Genomic DNA, 17,088 nt, shown 5'->3' on the forward strand with positions numbered 1-17,088 from the left:
AATTTCTGATAGCTGAGGGTTTCTTTTCTGGATTGAAACCCATAAGTCTTTTACATGAAAAGATTTAGGGTTTGGGGCATGATTTAGACACCTCAAGGAGGCCTTGAGGCTTTTATGTTACTGTTTCAATTTTTGGGGTACTGTCTTTTTTGAGAGCATATAATTCTGCTGTGGCTCTGCACTGGTAGCGACCTGAGTGATCCATTTACTCCAAAAATATTGCAGACTTTACCCCTCCACCACTGGAGACTGAAGTGAAAAAATCATGCAGAAGTGAAAAATTAGGCAGAGCTGCTGTAGTAGCCTCCTCATGTGGGTGCTTTGCAGTGGAGACCTAAGCATAGTTACACACTTCTCAGGCCATTAACTACAGTGAACTTAAAAGGGTGTAACTTTGCTTAGGATTTCACCATTGGCTCCCAGGAGACTGTTTTCATTGTAAAATGAATTCATTTGTCAAGGAATACCAGCAGTTCTTTCGTGACATATGATGTACCCTGCTATATAGTTGGAGAGTCCAATACGTGGTCATGGGGAATACTATGCTATGAATTATCTTAATCTTGGTCACCAGCAACACATCCTTACACTTAAGAATCCTTTCTAGTTCTTTCATGGCTGCCCTTCCAAGTCTCAATGTCCTTCTGATTACTTGGTTGCAATCTCCCTTTTGGTTGATGAGGGACTCAAGGAATAGAAAATTTTTAACGATTTCTTCATCATCAACCAGAAGGTTGTGTACTTCCCAAATAGCCATTACTTTTGTCTTCTTGATGTTCAGCTGTAATCTTGCTTTGGCACTTTATGCTTTAACCTCCATCAGGAGTTGTTTCAAGTCTTCACTATCTTCTGCCAGTAATGTTGTGTCATCTCAAAATTACTAATATTTCTTCTGCCAGTTTTCACTCCACTGTCATCTAAATCAGCCCAGCTTTCCTTAAAATTTTATGCATGTAGATTGAAGAGACAAGGAGATAAAATACATCTTTGTCTAAATGGAAATCATTTTGTTTCTCCATAATGTGTCCTGACAGTGGCCTCTTGTCCAGAGCATGTTGGGCCTCAAAACAGTCAAATGTTGTGGCACATCCATTTATTTTAAAACCAACCATAGCTTTTTGTGATCCAAACAGTCAAAGCTTTGCTGTAATCCATGAAACACAATCCATCAGTCTTTTTTTCTGAAATTCTCTTGAATGCTCCAGTATTCAATGTAAATTTGCAATATGATATCTAGTGTCTCTTCCTTTTTTAATCCAACTTGAACACCTGGCATTTCTCATTCCACATATGGTAACTGGTAGAGGATAGGCACTATAAACTGCCTCACTCAGATGGGAAAGCAGTACAGATCTTATCAGCAGAATATAACAAGATAAAGGATAACCTGAAGAGAATCTTTTAGACATGCTAAAATAACTGTCAAATACATTTAATGTCATCCACCAGTAATTCAGATCCCACAATTTATCACTTGGCTATATCTGGTAAAAGAATCTGGTATTCCTGTAAAGAATCCTGGATCAGCCTTAGGGCATGGGAGAAGAGATGCCGTGTTTCTAGGAGCTGCTCAGTTTTTTTCAAGAGCCTTGGGATTTTCTAGTCACAAAATTGTGGCTTGGTAGGTAGAGCCATTCACAAAATGGCAGCTTGTACCAAACCCCTGGACCTAGAGACACCAAATTTGGGGAGAGCACTCCTACCGTGGTGTAGGTGCTTGCTAAGAAGGGATTTTTAGAAATTTAACCCCTAAGGGGGTCAAAAGGGGTAAACTGTGCTCCCCCCCATTGCTTCCTATGTGGCTTCCAGGCTGCTGCCTCCTTGCACCCCCCACTCTCTGATTGGTCAGCTGCAGAGCTCAGTGTTCTGAGGTAAAAAAAAACAGTTACAGAGAGCTCATGACAGTTGAGGAAATCAGGAGTGACCAGCCACCTGTGAGGTGCAGCAAAGCTGCTGGCCCAGGATCGCCTTAGTGCTGCTGCTGGCCCAGCCTCACTGATGCCTTTAAACACATTCCCCCCCTAACACCAGACAGGCGGGTATCTGTCAGGTGTAGGAGCAGGGCCAGGGTACTTTAATCCATCAGGGAGGCTGCCCAAGCAGAAACACCTTAGCAATGCTGCTGAGCCAGCCTCCCTGATGCCTTCAGACACGCTACCCCTCCTACATCTGACAGACAACTGCCTGTCAAAGGTTGGAAGGGGAGCCGAGTCCTTAAAGCCATAGGGGAGGCCTGCTGAGCAGGGTTTCCTTAATGCTGCTGCTGGCCCAGCTGCTGCTGGCCCAGCCTTCCTGATGTCTTTAAACACAATCCTCCCCCCCCCTTACATCATGCAGGTGGATGTCTGTCAGGAGTAGGAGCAGGGCCAGCGTACTTTTTTTTTATGCCCTGCAAAAAAAAAAAAAAGCAATCAAATGCCCAAGCCAAATTCCTGCACCAAGAAACCCAAAATAAGGGGAGTGCATTCCTACCATGACATTAACCCCCACTATGAAGAGATTTCTGAGAAACATGACCCCTAAGGGTGTAAAAAAGGGGCAAAATGTGTTCCCCCAATTGTTTTTCGTGTGCCTGGCAGGCTGCTGCCTTCCCCCGCCCCCCGATTAGTCAACTGTGTAGCTCAGAGTTCTGAGATAAAACCTGCCTGCTTGCTCCCTCTGATTGCTCAGCTTTGGATCTCAATGTTCTGAGATAAAATGTTCTGAGTTCGAAGAGACTGCAGACAGTTGAGGACAGTTACAGAAATCAGCAGTTCAAGACTCCTGAATAAACATTTCTCATAACAGCCAGCATGACAATTGAGTTTATGAATGTTCATGGGGAGATAGTAAAGGGCCTTTCTAGGAGCCTGCTCCAGAGTGAGCTCACCAAGCAGCCTGGTGATCCTAGCACCTGAGGGCAGAACCACCACTGTGGTCTACAGAGAGCTCCTACAGAGAGGTGGGGGGGGAAGTGTGTATGTCTCACTTCATCCTTTACACTACAGTCTTCTCCATTAGAATTCCTACAACAAATGTTACCTTTCAAACTTCACATCATCAGTATTATAACTGGATTTACGGAACTTAAATACCATAGCAAAGCACGGGTATCAGGCTAGTATTTTATATTATTATATGCTTCCTGTGTGTAACTCTACCATACGATAAATAAATCTCCTGTCTCTTCTAGTTTCTAGGTGCTCATTGCAGCTGTCGCTGAACTTCTGTGACTTCTAATTTGCATCATATTAGTCATTTTCAATCACCTGCTGATTTGGCTCAGATCTTGCTTGTCAGTTTTAAGCATGGAGGCAGTTGTTCAGTGTGTTTTTTGGATATACCCGAGCGAATTTGGATGCAGCCAGTTTGCATAATTACACTGTTTTCTCACACAATTAGATTGCTTTCTCACAGTCACTGTCTCTGCTGCCTTCAATATTTTAAAAGGCACAACAGAAATTCAGTAGGCATGTTTTGAGTTGAGATTTTATACTTGGGGGGGTCTCTGTGTACTTTTGGTTTGTGCCATAAGCCTAGCTATTCTTGTGATCACTTCTCAAATAGATGCCACTGATTGCACATGGGCAAAAAGAAGGTAATGCTATATATCCATGGTCTCCCATTTAAATGATTCATTGGACTATGCACTCAAAAAGAGAAACTGTGATTCTGTGCATTACCATACCAGTAGGTCAGTTTAATTTCCTGACCTGAGTGTGGGGGGTACTGCCTCTTCTCCAGTAAATGAGATGATTTAGTGCTCAGCTTGGGCAAAAAGAACTGCAAGCAGCCTTGACATGGCCATGTAGCACAAATAGATAAATGAGCAGGTACAAAGCTGCTATCCAGGGTGCTATGCTCAAGCCTGTCTTCTGCAGGAAAGCCCAGTCTAATCAGATCTCGGAAGCTAAGAAGGGCCGACCCTGGCAAGTACTCGGAAGGGCGACCTTCAAGGAATACCGTGGTCGGGACCAGTGTTCCCTCTACATTGTGGAGTCTTGTGAGCAGTAATTCTACTTTGTGAGCTACTGGCATTAAAGTTGTGAGCGAGCAATTTGGCATAAAATAGTTTGTTCTGGAGTCATCCTTCCTGAGCTAAAACAAAAATGTGTGAGCTGGAGGCTAAAAAACTGTGAGCTAGCTCACACTAACTCAGCTTAGAGGGAACACTGGCCAGGACACAGAGGCAGGTTATCATGCCAGCCCTCTGAAACATCCTCACTCCACTAGGGGGTTGCCAGAAGTCATCATGACTTCCAGGCTCACAAGCGTGTGCTCGTGCACACACACGACTGTCTTCTGTAGTCCTCCTTCCCATACCATAAAAAGTCCTGTTCCTGGGGGTTGGTGGATACCTGGGAGCAGCAGCACAACAGCTCTAGTGGGGAATCCACAGACATCCAACTGAGTATTTTTTGGATCCAAATCTGTATTTTTTTCCAATCAGTAACATTACAAAAATAAGTATCTCTCATATGGGAACAGGCTTATGTTGTTCCCTGTCGCTGCTGCAGTTGCCAATATGGCAGCTTTCCCTATAGTTTCAGTCCCCCCAGCAGCAGCCATTCTCCCTCCAACTCCACCAGAGCCTTTTCATGTTGAAAAAAATCAGCAGCTGACTAGTGTTATAGCAATCTGTGTGTCAGGTTCCTGAATTGTCAGCTTTCTTTTTTTAAAAAAATAAGTCTGTAGCTCTTTTAGTTACAGAGATGCCTTTCCCTTTTATTTACTTTGTAAATAAGTGAAAGTAGGTAATTCAAAGAATCTGATCCATGTACTAACAATATTAAATTGCCAATTAAAAAAAGAACCTAAACAGCCACCCCCATGGTAGGGGAAGGAAATGGCTGCCACAGGAAAGAGAAAATGGCTGCCATGTGGGTGGGACTGAGAAAACCTAAACTTTCCCACCTCCACAGCAGCTAGCCAGACTTTGCTGAGCTCTTCCCAAACTTCACAGCAAAGGAGGTTTGGAAAAGGTCAGAGAAAAGCCAGGGGATCCATGGAAGGTTCGCGAATGGGCCATGATGCTGTGGGGAAGCAGAACATAAGCCTGTTTTCCCACAGCTTTGAACCCAGGACAAATAATCCTTATGGAAACGGCCACACTCATTTGTTGCTGGAGTTGTTCTTTGTAGTTTTATATTCCTCATATCCCTGAGGTGTGAAGTATAGAGTGGTCTTTCATAGGGTGAATTGCCTTTTGGATGAAACACAGCTACTCTTTGCTTTCTGTGTTAAGTAGTTTTATTCATTTTATTTGTTTTATTTTTCAGAAACCAGCTATACTTTTCTTCAGACATGTGATGCAAGGCAGCTGACAAATCACTGATAAAACATTAAAACAGTGCATTAAAATCCATTACAAACTTAGAAACTGTTTAAAATTAGAGAGAGGCTGAGAAGCTGGCCAGCGGGTTGCCAACAGGCAGATTTCCAGTGCTTTAGGAACAACAGGAAATGGAGGAGGACAGAAAAGAAAACACAAAAAGCCTGGGTGAACAGGGCAGAAGGGGGCTAGGATCTAGAAAGATAACAAAGAGGGTATCCGGAAGACCTTCCACAGAAAGGAATTGCATAAATGGAGTGCAGCTATAGAAAGGGCTGACTACCTGGTTGTCACCCACTTATCTCAGAGAAGGGACTTCCAAGATGATCTTAGTAGGTAGGTAGATTTGCATGGAAGGCAGATCAAGTATCAAGCAAGCAGGCATTTCTCCCAAAAGCAACAGGTGGAGTATGCTTCAGATACTTAGATGTACATAGATGTACATATTTCTTTCTTTCTTTTTTTAGACAGGACATTATACAGGTAGTTTTGATATCATATGCCTTTCATAGCCAGCATTAGGTAATGATTAGCCAGATGGGCCGTTACTTATTTTATACATGTACTGTATATGTATTGAATTTCTCAGCCAATACAGGCACATTAGGTGGCTTGGAAACCATATGCAACAATAACGTATTTATAATAAAAATGAACCCATAATAAGCCTTCAAATCAGGGAACAGACTAAAAACTATGAATTGAGCAAAATGCTTGAGTAAAGTTCAGTGCCAGGTTGACTGATTAAAGGAGGATTTCATAATCATGTTGTCACAACCCAAAGGGCTGTTTCTCTTTTTGCTTGTCTCACCCACAGTAATGGAGTGACATGTAGGAGGATGGGGGGTTTCACACAGGGATTCTCTGGTTTAAGGGCAAAACTCTATGGTTTTAAGCCTGTTTTACCATAGAGTTTTGCTCTTAAACCAGAGCATCCCCATTGTGATGACACCACTTCCAGATTATGTCATCACATCGGAGACATCCCTGAATGCCTCCCAAATCCCCCCACCAGAACAACAAGGAGATCTGGCAACCCTAAGGACCTCATACAAAGTCCTTAAATGGGGGGCACGTAAATAGTAGAATAGACAGTCCTGTAGGCAATAACTTGGAGGGAGGGAATGGGATGAGAACAAAGCTTGTGAGTGATGTCTGTCTGTATTTATGAAATCCTGAAACAGGCACAAATACCAGAAGGTATTTTCACAGTAGTCCTTACCAACAAAAGGTAGGCCTGGGCTTGTATAATTCCTGTGCTGTCCCCTGACTATTTACTGCAGATTAGTTCCCCGCATGATGAAGCAGTGTTCTTTATGTCCCTTTCTAAGCTCCTCAGCATACATTTGATTCTCTCTCTACCCCTTAATGTATATTAGGAATAAAACAGATTAACTAGATTATAGATTAATAGTGAAATGCTATATTGTTTAGGTCCCTTTTGGGGTATCTCGGGCATAAGGATGTTAGCTATAGACTGACGGATTTAGATAATTGATTTTATCTCTGTGTTTGTGTGTGTGTGTGTGTGTGATTTTCATTGGGAGGGGTCTGTGTTCCGCAGTAGCAGAATCAGATACTGTTGCATTTTGGGGGAGAGCCTGCCAACACTATGAAACATAGGGAAAGCTGCAGGAACATTGCTGGACTTCTTTGAGGTGCTCTTTGAGGAAGAGAGAGGGCATACTGCAGTCTACAGTACAAGGTGTGCCAGCCTTTAGTCTGCTGCCTCATCTTCCTCTTCCTTCCCTTCTTCCAGCTGCTGCTGTAGGACTGTGCTTACTTAGCTGTGCTGTGCCTTGTGTTGTTATGGCTGAGGGAAGCCTTTGAAAATGTGGTCTGCCTTTGCGAATGTGTGTGTTTTAAGTGGAAAGTGGAAAAAAATCAAAATGAAAAATATTCCTATTCGTTTAAATGGCATGCCGAATGGTTGGAAATTTCAGATTTGCTAAATTCTGAATCCAAATTCCAAATCTGGATAACCAGCACTTTGATCCTTAAGGAAACTTATCTGCACATTATTTTACCCTACCTTATTGTTGCAAATTCATGGTGGTTCTGCAAGGTCATTAACAGCTTTTAAGAAAACTTCAGCTGCAGTTTGAAGCAGAGTTGCTGTGTGATGGAATTCGGTGGCATATTAACAGTATAAAATTAATATAATGATCTCATTAGTACCACTAACTGGAAGCAAAAGTAGGTTATCAACAGACCTTGGGCTAAATGTCACTGATCAGAAAGAAACCATTGTCAACTTTTGTTGGAAGATTGACATTCATAAGTTCTGCAGAATGAGATGTATGTTCTTACTCTTTACTGTGTTTCTGGAGATCTACATGGGCTACTTTGAGAGGCAAAAATAGCTCTCATGACCTTAGCAAGATGGCTTAGCTCCCCGACCATATGATTTTCTTTATTCCTTGAAACAGAGATGAGCGCCTTTACCCATTCAAAAGTGAGGGGTAATCAAAACATAATGAATGTATTCTGTCTGAACTAGTCAGTGAATTATGAAGAGGCAATAATTAGTATAGTATTTGAATAGTTTGGGCCATTGATTTTGACTAACATGCAGTAAGCACATGCTTAGTTTTTGAACTGCACCATCATATTAGCAGTTCTGAGTCAAGGGTTGGGCGGCTTTCAGTCTTGTGTGGTCTATTTTGTTTTTTCAACTGGAATCCCTATAGTCCACTGATTTCCTTTGCCAATTTAAAACAGTAGTTCAGGATCCCTAAACTGTGTTAGATGATATAGTCTTGTTTAAGAACATACAGCGTATCTTGCAGGATCAGACCAACGCCCCATCTATTCCAGTGTTCTTTGCAAGAATCTCAGCAGGCTTTACATTACCCCAATCAGCAACCTATCATCTGTTGTAACTCCCACTTATTTGCATATCTTGAACTGCAGTCAATGGCTAGGAATTTACTTAAACACACAGATTTGAAATATTTACACAAGTATCTTGTGTGAAGGTTCTCATACCCTCTTCTCTGTTTTCCCAGTGCAGTACTGTGTTGTCACTTGGTCTGTAGGACCATTCCCACACTTCTTAGGATCCTTTGCAGTTGTGCTGATAGGACTGGATGATGAGATGGTCAGGATTCCAGACAGAATCTGATCTGCACAAAGTCCTTAGGAGCACCACTGGTCTTGTTATGTTACCCCTCATTTTACTGGTTTGTGGAATGTTTTTGCTTCATTAATCTAAAACGGCTTGTTGCAAAGAACTGTTTTTTTTTCCTTTGAAACACCCACAATTTTTTTTCCAAGGGATGCACACAAGTTGTAAAAAGTGGAGGACACCATTTCTTTTGTGAAGGCTGCCTGTAAGTAAATATCTAGCAAATCAGGAGAGAAGTTCAACATTTGTACAGATAAATAAACATAATAAAGATAATTGCTGTTGCTCTTACCAATGTGGTGTGAAATATCTCATTTTTCTAGAGATCCTTTTGTTGCATTGATGTTTTTCACAACTATTTCCAAACACTGGAGGTGCACTGTGCATAAGAATATGGTTTATAATGATTGAAAACATGTGTCATGTTTGTTTATTTAGCAGCTAAGGGCCAGAGGTTAAGTTAGCTCAGCACAACTGAGACACATAAAACAGTTCAGGCCAATAGATAGACAATAAGTGACGGTTGTTTTTCAAATATTGCGAGAAAGTGCTGTTTCCTGATTAGCTTTCTCCCTGCTGCTATTTGTTTCTATAGGGGTTCTGTGACAGACCTTTTCTGGCTATTTAGGGTACACACACAGCCTCCTATGATCGTGGGGGAACTAGATGTGTTTTAAACTCTAAACCTTCCCCTCAGTTACCTGCTGTTCTTAAGATAGCAAGTGTATAGGAATGGGTTCGCTGCCATGAGGTAAGTTTTGTAGAGCAAGTAGTGCAAGTAGAATACAGAGATCATTGAGGTTGGCCTTATATATAAACAAAACAGAAGATTTGTTTATTTATTGGTTGGTTTCAAGGAACAGATCAAAAGACAGGTCTCCAGATAGTCAGAGGAGAAACCTTGCTGAGGCACATAAATTAAAGCTAATTATGGCTTCAGAGTGTGCTTTGAATTTTTCCGTGCACTGTCTAATGATATGGAAAGGCAGAGGTCATTTCGGGGGGGATCGCGGGGGATCGCTGTTCCCCCGGGTGAGGTACGGGGGGCGGGGCACAAGACGAAGCCCCGCCCCCTGCTTCTGGCCACCCCGCTTCCAGCCCTCATTCAGCCAGGAGGAGGCAGGAGAAGAGGGAGGGTAAGTTGCTTCCTCCCTGCCTCTCCCCACCCCCGCCTGCCTGGGGCCAGGGAGGGCCTTCGCCGGGCTTCCTTGCACTCCCGCTGGCCTTGCAGGTCCACCGCCGGGCCCCTCATGGGGCTCGGCAGTGGAGCTGCAAGGCCAGCGGTGGCGGCCGGGACCGTTGGGGGTTGGGGGGTGTGGCCTTATGACACACATCCGGTGATGTCAGGGGGTGCGGCATATGCTAATGAGTTATGCTAATGAGTTCCCCTAGCTCTTTTTCTACGAAACGACCCCTGTGGAAAGGTGTGGTTTTTTTGCAATGTTCTACCCTTCTACAGTACAGTCTTAAGCAGAGATATACCTTTCTAAGCCAATTGGTGGATAGAGATTTTCCTAAAAAGTAAATTACACACTCAGCGGTATCTGAAATAAATGTAGTTCTCCTGTTGGCTGTAACAGAAAATATTTTTAGTACATACTGTGATTTTGCAAAAAAATCCTTGCACACATGTTAGATGTTTGATTTAAAATAGTTTTGCAAAGTAATGTATATTAATATTTTTGTAACCTTAGCAGGCTTCTATCTGATAATTTATCCTTAATTTCTCTGTTTAAATAGCGGAATTGATAGGTTACAAAAGCAGCAACATTTTCCAGAACCTTATTCAAAAGTTTTTAATTAAAAAAAACCCCACGAGATGATTTGATAATTCACTGACTGTGATATTCCTGAGAGTGCATCTGATCCTTCTTCATTGAATTGCTCCCTTGAAAAATTGTGGCGTAAAAACAGAAGATAAAAAATCCAAAAGCTAGGACCATGCCATTTTGCATTGAGGGGGCGTGCAGAGAGGGGCAAAAGTATTTCAGTGGCAGTGGAGAAAGACAAAGGCCTGTTCTTGGGTTAATCCAGGGTTTAATACAGAAGATCTGCAATTACATGCATTAAAAATGCACGCACCCAGGCAAAACCTTAAAACATGTCCAGAAGATCTGAATTTAATCAGAGCAGCAGAGGGGGTTTTAATAGGGGGTTGCCAGGTCAATTTATCTGGCCAGCAGGGGTCTCCTGACATCCTTCTGGGAGACCGGAAGTGGTGTTGGACATTTTCGGGCCTACTTCCAGTTTTGGGTTTACTTCCATTTGGGGATAACACTCTGGTTTTTGGGAAAAACTCTATGGTAAATTTGTTTTCAAACCATAGAGTTTTGCCCAAAAACTAGAGCATCATCCCCATCTGGAAGTAAGACCCAAACCAGAAGTGGGCCCGAAAAGGTCAGTTGAGGGCGGGATTTTGCCTCCTGGCCAGCGGCAGGCAAAAGCCTGCAAAAGCGGGGGTTCCCTCACTCCCACCGGTGGGGGGGCTGGGAACCTTATTTTTGAACCCTTTCTGTCTTACAATATTTTCCCCATCTGTTGCCCTTCCCATCTATTATTAGTCCCATAGGGAGAAAATACACACATTTAGATCAGGGAAGCTACTGCAAAGTGGGATAAAGATTTAAAATCCCTTTTCCCACTGTGCAGCTGCTGCTCATCCTCTTGTATTTGTAGTCCCATGTTAAAGTAAAAAGTCCAAAGATAGAAGAAGATGAGGAGGAGGAGGAAATTGGATTGGAGACACAACGGAGGAAAATATCCTGTTATTATATGAATTTGGTCTCTAATTGAACTCCAGAATTTATGAAGCGAAGCATAAGTGTGCATACTAATAAAATGATGCAAGATTACATAGTAGGATCCAACTTACAGCAAACCATACACAGTAGTATAGACTACAGTCCCTAACAATCTGTCAAAGTAACTTTGTGAATCATTTAGTATAGGGCAACTTTATTGCCTGAGTAGAAAAAGCCGTCTTGAATAGAAGAAGAAGAAGAAGAAGAAGAAGAAGAAGAAGAAGAAGAAGAAGAAGAAGAAGAAGAAGAAGAAGAAGAAGAGGAGGAGGAGGAGGAGGAGGAGGAGGAGGAGGAGGTTGGATTTATACCCCACCCTTCACTACCCAAACGTGTCTCAGAGCGGCTTACGAACTCCTTTCCCTTCCCCTCCCCACAACAGACACCCTGTGAGGTGGGTGTGGCTGAGAGAGCTCTGACAGAAACTACTCTTTTTTCAAGGACAGCTGTGCCAGAGCTTGTGACTGACCCAAGGTCACATCAGCAGGTGCAAGTGGAGGAGTGGGGAATCAAACCCGGTTCTCCCAGATTAGAGTCCGTGCACTTAATCACTACGGATCTCTTGTGTTTTTTTCTCTCAATGTGTTCAACAGTGAGTAGGCAAAAATGTAAATACATAGTTGCATTATGATCTAAAATAACATGGCTCCCTTCCTAGAGAGCCAGTGTGGTATAGTGGTTACGAGCAGCAGACTCTAATCTAGAGAACTTTGTTTGATTCTCCACTCCTTCACGTGAAGCCTACTGGGTGACTTTGGGCCAGTCACAGTTCTCACACGGTGCCCGTGGTGGGGTGACTGTAAGCCACTTTGAGTCTCCTTAGGGTAGAGAAAAGCACGGTTTAAAACCAACTCTTCTTTCTTCTTCTAAGTGCACCCCTCTCCCCTTACCAAAAGGAAGACGACGTTGCATGCAAAGTCTAGCACTTGTGTATAAGTAGGAGCGTGCTCTATTTTTTGGAAGCAACATCAGACTATGAAGACTATTCTAGAAAGGACACAGGAACTGTTGTAAGTAGTGGAAATTTTTCAGCATGTTTGGTTGCCGAGCTTGTAGTATGTCTCTGGCAAATAGCTTGATATTTCCTACTTTACCAAGGACTGCACCCTTCATTGTCAGTCTAACTGTGGCTCTCTATTAACATAGTACAGAATGTCATATCAGACTTTGAGGTTATTCCCCCCACTTGTAGCAGAACTACTGAAGATTAAATTCATGCTTTTTTGCATGGTCCATATGCTATGTGGAACATGGCTGACTTCAAAGCAAAGGAATTATAGTGCATTAGCCTCCTGCATCATTTGCCAATTTATAATTGCATTAAAGATACCGTGTCATATGTAGTATTACGGTTTCTGCTCTCTGGCATACTGTTCTTGCTCATTACAAAGAGAACCTATGTGAAGAAATGTGTGACCGTTCAGTATAGTCTTAGCTTTATTCCTGAAGCCTCGAAGTATCACTGTGTGGCTCCCAAAAATACATCTGTAAAAGTAATTATCAAAAATACTAAAATCTACTTTTACACATCTTTCTGGTCCCTTTCATTGATCCCATTGTGTTTGGGATAAGGATTTTTTTTGCCTGTCTTAGAAAAGTGAAAGAGTGCATTGATAGACTTCTGAGGATCTCTAGCAGCACAAAGCAGATCATGAAATCCTTAATCTGACCGGTTATTAACATCAGGTAGGGAAACTGCCATGCAAGGATTATTTCCCCCACAGTAATGGAGGTAGCTGAATAAATGTATTTTTAAGTATGTAATTCTGAAGATATTAACCTCTTCAATGCACTCTTGTTACATTTTCCTATATATTGAACTGGAATGATTAGTTGTAATGTAATAGATACTTTGCACGTTATATGAATAAAACTAAAGATGGGATAGCAGCAGTTGTTTGGGGATACTCCTTTCTTTCCCTCCTTTGGCTTATGTAAATCATAAACATAGAATCATAGAATTGGAAGCGGGCCCATAGCTACAGTGGGGCATCGTGGGGCCCACCCCCCGACTTACTACCAAGGGCCCCCTGGCTTCCCATCCAGCCCAGGCCTCCCAACTTCCAGTTTTTAATTTTATTTGGGGTGCGGGATGCCCCCTGACTTATTTAAAGGCCCCCCTGAATTAAAAAATTCTGGCTACGGGCCTAACTGGAAGGGACCTCCAGGGCCATCGTCCAACCCCCTGCACAATGCAGGAAATTCACAAATACTTCTCCCCACAACCCCAGTGACCACTGTTCCATGCCCAGAAGGTTTTCCATATTATGAAGCATGTGTTTTAGTACTTTCCTTTTAAAACTGTGTTATGTAATATGCTGTATTTTTGCAAAAGCACATCACAAAAACTCATTGCTATAGGCTATGAATGGAGTGTATACAGAGTTATGGCTGCGAGAACTGGGTGAAACTGGCTGGACTGTGGCATTCCAGCATGTTCTAACTTCATCCTTACTTTTCTTTTATCGTACATGTTTTGCTTTGCAGCCTGCCCATCAGGTACCTATAAACCTGAAGCTTCACCAGGTGGAATGAGTACTTGTGTCTCATGCCCTGATGAGAATCATACCTCTCCACCGGGAAGTACCTCCACTGAGGACTGTGTATGCAAGGAAGGGTATCGCTTTAACGGCCAGATTTGTGAAGGTAAGCAGTGTTTCCTGAAAGCGCAAATTAAATAAATATTGTTAATATTTCTTCATCATGGGTTGGGTCCTGCGGGGGATTTCTGTGAATGGAGGTAGATGGGATTTTGATGATGCAGGGGATGGGGTCCCTTGTGGCGGGAAAGGTGAGATGGGGAAGTCCTACTCCTCTGATGGAAAGTCCTTCTGTCACTGAAGATTTAATGCAGGATCAAAGCCGGAGTCTCTTACACTCATAGAACCATTTCCACATTGACTCGTCTATCAAAGATCTCCTGTGCATCTTCCATGGAAACTATGTACAAGGTAGAGGGTTAATAGTAGGGTTACAGATTCAGGCTATGATTATAGGTGTAAGAATATGCCATTTTTCAGTTCTTTTTAGTTTTGTTGGGGCTTTTCACCCTGTTTTGCTAGGTTTCCCATTTTGTTGGCCTTTATGACCCCATTTTAAGCCATTTATATGTTATGCATTGCTTTATATCATTTTTACACAAAATGTGTCAGTTTTAATATCAATTTTACTACTGAATTTTATCATTTTGATTGGGAGGAAATGACAACTGTGATTTCATTCCAGTGTCGAGAAACTATACAAGAAACTCCAGTTTTCAAACTGAACTACAGTAGTCATGAAATTCAGTCGCGTGCCTAGCTAGGGTACACCTCTCAATCCGTATCAGGTGCCAGAATAGTGGATGTTTCAGTTGCTGCACTGGCCAAGCCTAGTACTTTCCGGTGGCTTCCACTGGAGTGAGCCATAAGAAACAGGCAAGCTGACTTACATAGAAATTCATAACTTTTCTGTCGAAGAATTGTTAATACACTTCCAAGGCCCTCAGGCTCCTTTGAAACTCAGTTTAAAAAGCATTAATTTAAGCTGTGAACCTGCTCAGGCTGTATTACTCTTTAAATGATTCTTTCGTTTGTCATCATTAGGCAAGATAATGCAAATTATTCAATGCATAATTTATATTTTTAAAAGAGCATAGCCTAGCTCAGAATGACATTATAGAACAACAATTAAATCACGACCATTTCTGTTACTTGTTCTAATTAGTGGTCCACTGCCCTGAGCTGCACCCCCCTGAAAATGGCCATTTTGTCAAGAATGTCTGCAACAATTACTTCAATGCTGCCTGCGGAATCCGATGTAAAGCAGGATATGACCTTGTGGGAAGCAGCATACGACTTTGCCAGCCAAATGGCCTATGGTCTGGTTCAGAAGCCACATGCAGGGGTAGGAAGCTTTTCCTGTTGTTAAACATTTTAGTTTGGCGGAATAACTTAGTTGTTTGATTGAGGAATATTTTAAAACATGATTTCTTCTTTTATTTTATTGGCTGTTTTACTGGCTCGAAAAAGCCAAATCTGAACAAATAATCTAGTTGAATAAATGTCCCCTGTGAAGTAGGATGTACCTTTTTTGGATGTGAAGTAGTAGGAGAATAAAGAAACACAGAAAATGCAGAATCATCCACCCTTTTGGTGAACGACCCGTTTGGCTTTCTCTAGTCATATATAAATATATTTCCATAGTGCTGCTGAGAAAACTGGAGTTCAATAAAGAAGTTTCATAAACTCTGAATATTACTCATCAATTTCTGGCCATCTTACCGGATCAGAAATGTTTAATTGAACTTGCTTCCAATAAGGGGTGGTGGTCATGTTCCTGTTGCACTCATTCCTCATTTTCTTTAGAATCCTTTCATTCACCATTATTTTATTTTATTTCATCATCTTAAATACTATTGGAGCCATTTTATAGTGTGTCCTCATGGAAATAATGCATCTACACCTATGCCTAGGATCTGTATACTGTATGTCTATGTGTTAAATGCCATCAAGTCGCTTCCAACGTATGATGACTCTATGAATTAATTATGTCCAAAACATCCCATTATTAACAGCTGAGGGCCATGGCTTCTTTGTCTGAGTCAATTGACCTCATGTTGGGTCAACCTCTTTTCTTGTTGCCTTCAACTTTTCCTAGCACTCTTGTCTTTCCCAGTGACTTTTGTCTTCTCAGGATGTGACCAAAGTAAGATAGCCTCAATTTAGTTGGGTTTGGATTCTAGGGTGATTTCAGGCTTGAATAGTTCTAGAACCCACTTACTAGCCTTTCTGGTGGTCCTCAGTATCCTTAAAACTCTCCTCCAACACTGTATTTCAAATGAAACGACTTTCTTTTTTTTCCTGCTTTCTTCACTGTCCAGCTTTCACTACTATACTGCATAAAGATTGCTAAATGATAGAAAACAGCTTTTGATAGTGCTGCAGGTCAATATTAGGTTGGCTGTTGTTTCCCCCCCCCCAAAAAAAATGTGTTCTTTCTTTATTATCCCTGAAGGACTCAGCTTTTTTACTTATTGACTTGAAGGGAAGTTTGTTAGACTATGTTTTGATTTTGGTACGCAGCTTCAGGATCTCAGATTTAAGGAAACATTGCACAGCATTTAAAATGACAAATGGTCGCTAGGTCACTGACTTAGGCTGGTGTCTTCCTATTCCATTAGTTTCGTTTGAAGAATCGAAAAGGCATCTGCTTTGTTTTGTTTCTTTTCTGTTTATCCTGGCAAAGTACGAGTTTCTTAGTAAAGCTACCCTAAACTGTATTTTCAAGGTCCTGTTTACCATACGTATGTCGAGGAGGGGGGAGATCAAAGGAACAGTTTTATGGGCCGTCCCATTAATCCCACATGCAACTCCACTCCAGCTCTTTATCACATACATTTTAAAAGGAAAGCAGAAGGATTTTAATGCCTTCAGAATGCTTTTGGTTGTGACACGAAATGTTCCTGTTTTGCTGTGCTTTCTCTGCTTAGGCAAAATACGTCACTAACGTGATGATGCTTAGAGATGCATGGGCTCTGTGGTATTCACACCATGGCTCTCAGGCACATTAATGACTGGTGGCTGAAAGTTCTGTCAAGTCTTAGCTGTCTTATAGCAACCCTGTAGGGTTTTTAAAGCAAGAGATGTTCAGAGGTGGTTTGCCATTGCCTACGTCTGCATCGCGACCCTGGATTTCCTTGGTAGTTTCCCATCCAAATACTAACCAAGGCTGATCCTGCATATCTTCCCAGATCTAACAAGATCAGGCTAGCCTGGCTATCCAGATCAGGCCACATGCATAATTACCATCAACCAAAAGAGCCACTCGACTGTTTTATACCCTGTGCAACACTGCACCACACACATAAACTA

At 42.1% G+C, this 17,088-nt stretch overlaps 1 protein-coding gene across 1 annotated transcript in view; it reads left to right on the top strand.

Annotated features, from left to right (window-relative positions):
- Positions 1-17,088, top strand: part of SVEP1 (sushi, von Willebrand factor type A, EGF and pentraxin domain containing 1) — a 142,441-nt gene that overhangs the window by 25,873 nt on the left and 99,480 nt on the right. Inside the window, exons 4-5 of the mRNA XM_015409584.1 lie at positions 13,724-13,882; positions 14,942-15,121. Of these exons, the coding sequence (XP_015265070.1) occupies positions 13,724-13,882; positions 14,942-15,121 (339 nt within the window). The remainder of the gene's footprint in view (positions 1-13,723; positions 13,883-14,941; positions 15,122-17,088) is intronic.

This window comes from Gekko japonicus, unplaced genomic scaffold, assembly GCF_001447785.1.
Source record: "Gekko japonicus isolate JY-2015 unplaced genomic scaffold, Gekko_japonicus_V1.1 scaffold1981, whole genome shotgun sequence".
Lineage (NCBI taxonomy): Eukaryota > Metazoa > Chordata > Lepidosauria > Squamata > Gekkonidae > Gekko > Gekko japonicus.